A 10239-nucleotide genomic window follows, 5' to 3' on the forward strand; every position below is an offset into this window, starting at 1 on the left:
GTGTGTCAGTGTGAGAGTCTGAGTTACACTGGATGTACGGTAATCGGTGAACATTCAAGAAGTAGAGGCGTCACGCACTGCAATATGCAGCAAATAAACTTTTAATTAATAGAAAAAATAATAGTAGCAGTGCAAAACCTTCAATGTGAAAAACACTGTGTATGATAGAGAGAGAGCGAGAGAGAAAGAGAGAGAGAGATTATTAGGATGCACAGGGAGAAAAGGCTAGAATGGGAGGAGATCTGAAGAAATAAAGGGGAGGAGATTCAAAATCGTCAGCAAAAAGGAAGGCATTTAGGCTTTCTCCCAGAATCTCTCTCTCTCTCTCTCTCTCCCCACACCTTGTTTTTGTCACTCTCTCCTCCTTAACAGAGAAGTCAGCCAATGCATCAGCTGTCATCGGCTCCCCCCCCCCCCCCCCTCCCTCCCTCAGCTCCTCACTTCTCTCAGCTCATCTGGTACGCTTCACTCTTTTTCTCACCTTCCTCCCTTTCTTCTTCTCGTGCACCTCATCCTCAAGCCGCCATGGTGAACAGATCAACTGCCCTGCCGTCCTAAGACCATGGGCGCCTGCCTCTGCAAAGGTCACAAAGGTCAGTACCTTATTCAGGTGTCTGTGACGGTTGATTAATTTCCATGAACTTAGATCACGCGTAGCTGATAAAGAGATAAAGAGTAGCGTCAGTTCGACAGAAGTGTTTGTTTGGCATGAAGGCATCATGGAAACTGCAGAGACTCTTTCTGACAGGAAAACATTTGACGGGGATATTTAATTTGTTCTGTCATGGCTACCTTTGGTCTGAAGGAATCGTGAAGAGACTGAACTTGGAGGTAGGAGGCTGCAGAGGGATTGTCGCTGGAGGCCAACGGCACATTGTCGCTCCTTCGGATGCTCATACCCAGCTTGTCGTGACTTGGTTTACAATTCTGTTATTTGGCCTCTGACCCTTTTCAGGTTAAAATAAAGTGTGCTTTTATCTTTAAAGCTGTTCATGTAAAGCTCCTCTGCTGCCAGTGGGACACAAGGACCAGTTCACGCTGTGTCCGTGCAAGCTTTCAACGATGACCGGTGACGATGCACAGCGGACTACAGTCTCACGCGTCGGTTTCAGGCGGGACACATTCCACTAATACCTAGGAAGGACCCCCCCCCCTTTGGAGCGTTTAATTATGGTGACGTGTTGCAAAGCGTGGAGGGAAGTAGACGTGAGGCTCCACACACAGGATAGGATAGAGAGAGATAAGTGTGAGTGAGAGTGAGTCCGATTGGGATTTAAACCCAGCGGCGCGGAGGTTCAGGCATCGTGATGGGTTTCATGACCTGCTAATATTACCTGATGAGGCCGGAGACCAGTTACAGCCCAGTGGACCAGTCTGAATGTGCTGCTGACTGGACTCGAGTAAATGAACGAGTTTCACTTTCTCCTGTTGCTGCAGTGTTTCTATAGAGACAGTGAATTGTCTCGACGACAATCCTTAGAGGAAGCCCCCCCAAGTCTGTTTGTACGCCAGCGTGTGTGTGTGTGTGTGTGTGTGTGTGTGCACGGCTGTCCACTGAACTTTTAAATAATGTTATTTACCCCTCACTCTGCTCTGCAGCTCATTTCCTCTTGTCATTCTATGAAGCTCGTCTCCATCATGCAAATATGCAGAGTTAAGTAGCTGTAAGGGGATTTGCTGCTCTCTCTCTCTCTCTGCCTCTCATCCAATATACACGAGCCTCGCTTCACCCCTGGCCGTTAGGAACAACTGGGCTCTGGCTCCATAAATCAAAACCCTGCCTAGAAACACACGACAACGCACAAAAGACATAGAGCATTACTCTAACACAAATGTTCACGTGTGTCATTCGCCACAGATCGCCATCATCACATGACAGCACGGCACGGCCAGACTGAGGAGGGACAGGCATCCCCTCTCAAGGCAAGTATAAACCCTTACCTTTGCCTTGCAGGTTGAAGCTTGTTTATTTCAGCGTCTGAACCTCCCATTTGTGGGCTGAAGGACAGTTTCATCTGGAACTTTTCTAAAGTCACAAAGTAATGCCTACAGCAACTGATAATGCAATGGGGTTTTAAATTACATTCCAATTCTATCCGCATAATCATCTTTATCCCCGTGGCATAAAATGTGTCAGGTATATAGCTTTATCTATCCTTCCGTAAATGTTTTCATTTATTTATTAGGTTCCATTATTTATTGGGTAAACGTACTGTAAAGTTGACCTTTTTAACTCAATCCAGACAATTTCTGCATAGATTTGCTCAGATGCTTCTTGAAAAGCTCATTGTGACAATAATCCAGTGTCGTGACTTCTAGTCTTCTCCAGAGCTTTCTTTGCTGTCTGCTGTCTCCTCACTCTGAGCCACTGAGCAGTCACAACGGCAAACATCACTGCAGACGGAGACGCAGCGACTCAGATTAGATAATCTGTCACACACACTGGCCTGGGGGCATATTTCATCACCCAATTGTTCTTGTTGTAATTCCATGACAATAAAGACAAAAATATCTCAATCTTGAAACATGAAACCCAAACTCGTAATCCATTAGTGTCAAGCATGCAAACGTGTTTTCTGTGATTGGGCACAAGTGACTTTTATTTTATTTTATTTGTTACAGTTCTCCTGTTGGAATAAGAGTGAATGAAATATTTAATTATACGTCTACATTTTCTGTATATATTCCTTCTTGATTTAAATTGATCCGGAGAGAGTCGTGATGACTATCTCTGTTTCTGTCCCCCTAAAAGGTGTATTTTTAGGGCTGTTTTGAAGGAGGCCAAAGAGGTGCATGTTTTGAGGGCAGGAGTCAAACAGTTACACCCTTGGGTGGCTGTATTATAAAAAGACGATGTACCCATGTTGGTCCTATAGGAGGGTGACAGCAGGAACACTCGGATCCTTTCTGTGTCCCAGGAACAGTTAAAATGCAAGTATCTGATTCTGATTTAGTACCTTGAACTTTTCTGACACGCACGTGGATGTTGACGATCAAATGTATCTGTGTCGTTGGAATAAACTAAGAAACATGATAAACATGATATAGGTGTGAGAAAGTCTGATGACAGAACAGGAATATAAATTCCATTTGTCAGAAGGTTCTTGCTTTGTCAGTGTTGAGGACAGCAGGCCATTAGCAGGCTGAGAGTTGGATTCCGTCTATTTTGGAGAGTGTGATCTGCACACGATGCAAGTGTGGCGTTGGGCATATGGGGCTAAACGCTCGGATCGTTGCCAACAACGCCACTTTAGGACTTTCAACCTAAAGATCTATTTTTTCGTTCCTTTATCCCCCAGCTTGTTCTAGCGGGTTTCCCAGCCACAGGTCCGCTCACAGTGAAGACCAGCATGGCACTAATAATTCAGAGTCTTTATTTATCTAAAACAAACTTCCACTAAAAACACTCTATAAACACACTTTAAAACAAATTAACCAAACAGAAGAAAAAGAGAGACAAGGCAGGGACATTCCACGGCCAACCTGCCTTCGAGACGGGGAAAACACAGACGATAAGACCGGGAACGAGGGAGGGGAAGCACCTATATACGCTCCCCCATCAGTGGCAAATGGCTTACAGGTGCTCCCTTCCACACCTGCCTGCCCAATTAACTCCAATCATCTGGTTACACAAGGATTATGACCGAATGCTAGATACCTTCCTGCCGCGATCACTTTCATGGAGTCATGCTTCAGGAAACAGAGAGGCCACCAGCGCAGTATGTGCACCCAACGCTATCTTAATGTCCATCTGCAAACTGTCTGTCATTTGCCGTAAGCATTATTGGTGAATGTCTCCTTAGTGATTGTGTCATCTGCTTGATACCCCCCCCCCCCCCCACCCCATGGAAACCTGCACTAAAAGCGCAGGAACAAAAGTAGGGTCACATTTGGGTGTTGGAATAATTTGTGCGAAATTAAATTTGAAGTGTTAAGGCTTGCAGATGAATTGTAAGAAATTGCCTGCAGTGCAAATTGATCAATTTGCTCCTTATAATTATTTATCGCTACAAAATAATCAAGGTTGCATGCAGGAAGTTCAGCTCCATTTTTAATCTCTTTCACACGTAAGATGTTCAATCTGCTTCATCACCAGGCTCCATCACACTCTCACACAATTACACACACACACACACACACGTGTGAAAATACCGCACAAGTTTGAGTTTAAAATAACCCCCCCTTGCATCACACTCCGTTCAGCCTGAGAACACATGCTGCAGGAATCCCATAAACATTGACTGTTATCATCCCCATCATAGACAAGACAAAAGGAAGTTGTCTGCAAATGTGCTTGTGTATGTTTGCATGTACGGTTTTTTTATTCTCACCTTACGCTCTGGTAATTTGTCTGCTGCTCCTCTGTGAGATGAAATATTTTGTCTAACCCCTTCATTCCCAATATTAAAGTCAAGGCCTGAAATTACGTGTTGTTTTGTTTTTCACTTATTAAATGATCAATATGTAGATTTCTACCTCTTCTTGTGGCTTGTATTGTGCAGAATGTTCAGAATCCCTCCAATGGAAGTGCTGCGGATAAAGCCGACGGCTATGGCATTGGCGAGCTGGCCACCTCCACTTTAATGGGTGAGAGAAACACACACAGACAGAAACAGGCCTGGCTCATGTTGCGTTTCATTAAGAATCAAACATATGAGAATGGAAACAACCCAGCTGGGAAATTGCATTAGTATCCATGGGAGGTTAGTAATGTAATTTCCCCTCCTCCTTCATATCGTCTAGTCGTCTCAGCTAGACACGCATTTCTGTCTCACCCTCGATATAAAGCTCTGCCACTGAATTTAGCTTCCTCTTCTCTTCCTGCTGGTGCCTCCCACTCTTTTTCATTTCCCCCCCCATCCTGAGTCTGTCTGCCTCATCTCATCTGCTTCCCCGTTTCTGTGGGAGGTTAATTATCTCGGTAAATGCGTTAGGCCTTGCTGAACTTTTCCCAGTGAACGTTCCTTTATGACCCTGGCAGCGTAATTACCATGGATATGTCAGACAAGCGCAGACCTTCAGGCGGAGAGGCGGAGAGGCGGAGAGGCTAACACCTGCCTTGGAAGTGAAAGATAATTAAATAAATACATGCAACTTGTTGGCCTTTACTGAGACTGAACCTCTTTCCAGTCGTCGCTCTGACAACCTGAATGCTCCAATCAGATCAAACTGTGCAACTCAAATTGAATTGCTCAAATATTGTCATATTATAGAAGAATATAATGGATTTTTTTGGGGTATTTTTTGCTAGAGTTGGAAATGATTTCATAAAAACTAAAACTAACATTATTGTGTGTGTTGGCCGGAACAAAAAAAAGATAATGATTGTTTTGTTGCTCTTAGAGCCAAATAGTGGGACTGTGCATGTGAAGATCATGAAAGAAGTGAAGCATCTGGAGAGGAAGAATGTGCTCATTAAAGATATAGTCAGTCAGCTGATTTCATGGCCGTCTGTCTGGTATCCATGCTATGGCTGCAGAGATGGAACATTATTTGTTGAATTCATTCAACACAGGTGGAACTTCATCGCATGATGAAGCATAATGAGTTGTTGACCTCCTCCTCTTCTCCCCAGCATCAGCAGCAGGCAAATACTTCAGCTTCAGATGAAATGTCTCAAGAGCTCCATAACAGAAGCTCAGGTTCCCCCTTAGAACAACAACCGAATGTCATTTCAATTTGTTCAACACTTTTATTTATGCCTAAATACCCGTTGAACTCATCGCCAGCCTCACCGGCGCTTACTGCATCGCCATCATCTGCAGATGTTAGCCGTAGCCGTAGCCGTAGCCTCGTTTAATGGCTCCCATTAAAGGAACGAGTCGAACAACCAACATCTGCATCGTTTATTTAGGAACTCACTGCAACAATGTCACTTTGTGTGAATGTTTGAGACTCGTTTGAGTCTCAAAAAATCACATCATTGAGGTTAATCACTGTCAGGACGATGATCCTGCATGTATGATCCTAGATGATCGGCTCCTTTCTCGCTGCACAGTGAAATGTGAGCTAAAAACAAATGGAGCTTCTTAATGGTTGCAAACATGACATCCTCCCCGCTCAGACAGAACACCAACAAAACAAGCGCCTCCTTTTAATTTATTGTTCGGTTTGCATCTGTGGTGTAATTTATTTTTATTTTATTGTTATTTTGCATCAATTGAGTAATTTAATATTAGTTTTATTGGTATTGGGGGGGCATTTCCTTCCACTGTGCTTTGGTAATTCTTTAATTTACCTCTTCTGCTGTATGACTTTGGTTTGCTGTCACTTTCAATTCCACCATTTATTTCCCTGGACCTTTCTACTTGTGACTTTTGTGATTAAAACAATGGTTTCTTTCTACTTTTGTTCAGTGGCTCCACAGGTTATGAATAACATATTTCTCTAGACACACGGAGAACCAGCGCCTCCATTAGATACTGCTTGATGAGAGTCCGATGAGAATGAACAGATTCGTGGATTTGAGGCTTGGAGTCAGAGTCTGCATACAAAGTCGGTTCAGTGATGCAGTTTATGTACAGATGGAATGAATAAACACTCGCTGCACAAACAGCCTGGTGGGAAAATCCACGCGTAATGCAAGGGGAAGATATGCTGTCTGTTTCACTGCAGTAAAATGTCTATGATTCAAAGGACCAAATAGGAAGATCTGTGATTTGCCCAAAATATTTAAATGTTGTTGTTTTTTTAATGAGACTTTTAGACAGAGCTTTCAATGTAGAAAATCCAGAAAAAAATATCTCTGTTCAACCCAACCTTAGAATTCACTCCCTCACAGCCCATAAAGCAGCGACACGACTGTTCAAAGTTCTCTGAGCTCACGCAGGTGTTTAAGTCTAATTAATAAATACACAGCACCTCTTTATTTGTGTTTTATTTATCTTGGGTATTGTATCCTATATATATATATATATATATATATATATACTTACTTTATAAGTAGCTTATACTTTGAATAGAATGTATTATGATTACTATTTATTTTTTTATTTACCCTTTTTTCACATATGTTTTTTTAATGTATTTTCAGATCATTTGATTGATTATGTTATTAAGCTTCAGTCAAAACAAGAACAAAATGATTTTGCATTGAGTCTTCATCTGAACACTGATAAAATAAGTTATTTATGTATTTTAGGTCATATTCTGACTTGTGTGCCGTTTTGCTTTCAAGGCGAGCTTCATTATGCTCATGAAGTGATTCCCTTTTCTCTGCCCTGATCTCTTCCTGCTTACTTCCTATCAGAAGGCTTCCTCCTCTGCCCCTATCTGTCTGTCCAGCTGGCTGCCCCTGTTATCTAATCCATATCATCAAAATGCATCTCAATCTCTTCTTCTTCTTCTTAAGGTCTGGTGGCCACAATAAAGGAGCATATCACCAAGCCCACGGCGATGGCCCAGGGGCGCGTTGCTCACCTGATTGAATGGAAGGGCTGGGGCGGATGCGGCGAAGCAAGGGGAGGTTGGAGCGGGGCTGGGGACAAGGGAGGCGGAGGCTGGGGTGGGATGGGGGCCGAGCTGCAGGAGGATGAACAATTCTACTCGCAAATGACAGATGAGATCAAGGAAGCTCGCTTTGCTGCAGGTGAGACCAGAAGAAGGAATTAAATGAATGAAAAAATAGACTAGGCCATTGGAGAGGAAGTGATGCTCAGGTCTCTCTGGGGTGTCGTCTTTATTGGCTCAGAGCATCTAAAAATCAATAATCTTACGTCAACCAGGGAGTGTCCCTAATCTATTGTTTGATGTTGAGATGCAGGCAGAAAAACAAAAGGGCATGGATTCCACTGAAAAGGGACATCAAAATAAACCGAGTGCCTCTTGTGTCGCAGGCGTGGCGGAGCAGTTCGCCCTGGCCGAGGCGGCCATGGAGGCGTGGTCCATGAACGACAGCTTGGAGCAGCCCTCCACCTCATTGCAAGGTGGGCTCATGCAGAAATCAAAGAGTCGCTTTGATAATATTGGTTGTACTTGAATATTCACTCATATTCACTCATTGAATATGAGTGAACTGAAACATAAAAAAAGAAGCACTTTCTGAAATAGTTTCCGACGTGGTTTACGTTACGGTATATTTTTGAAAAATGATTTATTTCAGTGACGTGAAGAGAAGATCCTCATTCTAATAGTTAATCGTGAATGTAATGATGATGACCTTTTATAATCAGTGATTGTATTCCAGTCAACAGAGGAACGGCACAAAACCACTTAAAGTGTCGACAACACCGCCTGTCTGGGGCTCAGCTCATCTTCCCGACGTTTTAAAAGGCTCCTGATTTGACTATTATTCCTCCACAGCCGCTCAAACCCACTTCTTGTCTCAGTTCCTGTTGGACGGTGGCAGCATCAGCCTTCCCCAGCACCTATACCACATTCACACCCAGGCTTACAGCAGCAGCATGGCGGCCCACCCGGCCCCTCCACCGGTGTTCGACTCCATCTCCCCAACATCCAACACCCAGCAGGATAGAGATCCTCCCTTAGAGGACGGCAGCGCCGCGACTCCAGAGGCCGATGTCCGACGCGTGGACAGCAGCTCGCTATCCGAGGATGATGTTTTTTACAACTAGGCTTGATGGGTAATGCAGTCCTGATGGGAATCTCTAAAGCGAGGACTTGAGACTCAGCCACGAGCAATAACTGAAAGATCCTTAAGACATAACTGGAGCTGCTTCAGGCCTATAAAGACTCCAGGTGGTGTTTCATCAATGGGTGAAGCACAAGCTTTTGTGAATGTACAAAATTGCCATGTTCTATTTTTTATCATGTTAATTACATCCTTTTAATATTATATGTAAACCTGAACTGTGAAGAATCCAATTCTAGGGTACATTTCCTGTTATAAAGCATCAGTTGTGACCAGCTCTGATTTTTACACACACTTTCTTGCTGATAATTAAGGGATGACGACACGCAGGCAATCAGAGTGAAAATAAGGTGCGAAATAAAAAATGGGCTCTATTTGAGATTTACATTTTAGAGAGAGGTCTGTTGAAAAGAAGCATGTATCTGTGCGATTCCCATCTATGATTAGCTCCCGTTCACACATTTGTTCAGGGAGCCATGTGGAAATGAGGCAAGTGAAGAAAAACACAGGGAGAAGGTTGGCGAGTAAACGTCATGCATGACGGCAGTTAGTTTGCAGGAGAGGAAAGGAGAATAGAGGTGTTTATGTCACCTGTCGTGGTGTTGGTTGAAACTGAATGAAGCTGTGGTGCAGCAGCACTCCTCCCCCTGCTGCTATCTGTAGAGCAGCACCAGATGGACTTGAATTGATTTAGGAAAAAAACAAACTACAAAATGTACGCACAGCTATAAGATAAGAAAATAGCCTGTTAATATCCTGAAGTGGTGGCTGTGCAAGTAGAAATGTGACACGGGAACAGATTGTCACATGTTTAAAGGCGCCAAAGACATTCGCGCTTGCTCCTTCCGTAGGGCGGAAAGAAAGAAAGAAGCCGACCTCTTGTTGATGAGATGCAATAAGAATGAGCCAATCACAGCACAGAACTGCGCGACTCAATTATTCTCCCCTGTTTGTGTGAAAAATAAATAAATACATATTTCACAAGATGCCCTTAGATCATATGTGTCAAACTCAAGGCCCGGGGGCCAATGTGGCCCGCTACGTCATTTTTTGTGGCCTGCAAGAGTTTTGTGCAGACATTTGTTTTTGTAATATGCTGAAAAGTAAAAGTGAATCAGAGTTGATATTTGTAACTGATTTTTAATCTGTAAATGGGGTTTTAATGTTAAAATTAAACATTTGTTGCTGACTCCATTCTGGATCCGACCCAGATGATATTCAGTGGTGAGATAGAGGCCCCCGCCCTACATGACTGTGTTAAATTCCCTAAATATCGGTCAATAATCAATGGAGATACTGTGCCTGGCTGCCGCCCGATTCCAGCGTAAACCCATGACCCGGAATGACACAAGAAGATTAATGATTGTCTTGTCTTCAAGAAAATGAATGAATGAATGAATGAATAGTTCAAAAGATAAATCAGTCATCGATTCAGCCACAAGATGGCAGTAAAGAGTTTGGAGTTTCATCAGCTGCGCACATGTCGATGTAGATGAGGCCACGTTAACGTACGACGCGCTCCGACTGGAGAATCACCACATGGAAGGTGGTTTTTAGTTTTGAGCGACTGTCCTCTTCAACATGTCCTTAGATGTTTGACGCACTTAAATCATAAAGCCACTGTTTCCAAAGTTTTCTAGTGCTCAGTT

General features: G+C 43.4%; 1 protein-coding gene across 1 annotated transcript; it reads left to right on the forward strand.

Moving 5' to 3' along the window:
- Positions 1–562: 562 nt before the first annotated feature.
- Positions 563–8923, forward strand: fam131c (family with sequence similarity 131 member C). Its single transcript, XM_068753281.1, has 6 exons — positions 563–593; positions 1859–1923; positions 4503–4587; positions 7352–7588; positions 7836–7925; positions 8302–8923. Exons 1-6 carry the CDS (start codon positions 563–565, stop codon positions 8571–8573), a joined length of 780 nt encoding a protein of 259 aa, XP_068609382.1. The 3' UTR covers positions 8574–8923.
- Positions 8924–10239: the final 1316 nt, after the last annotated feature.

This window comes from Brachionichthys hirsutus, chromosome 2 (genome assembly GCF_040956055.1).
Source record: "Brachionichthys hirsutus isolate HB-005 chromosome 2, CSIRO-AGI_Bhir_v1, whole genome shotgun sequence".
Taxonomy (NCBI): domain Eukaryota; kingdom Metazoa; phylum Chordata; class Actinopteri; order Lophiiformes; family Brachionichthyidae; genus Brachionichthys; species Brachionichthys hirsutus.

Coding starts and splice junctions, on each gene's coding strand:
- fam131c (XM_068753281.1), top strand. CDS start 563: ATGGGCGCCTGCCTCTGCAAAGGTCACAAAG. Junction 594..1,858: donor CCTCTGCAAAGGTCACAAAG/GTCAGTACCTTA, acceptor CATTCGCCACAG/ATCGCCATCATCACATGACA. Junction 1,924..4,502: donor GACAGGCATCCCCTCTCAAG/GCAAGTATAAAC, acceptor TGTATTGTGCAG/AATGTTCAGAATCCCTCCAA.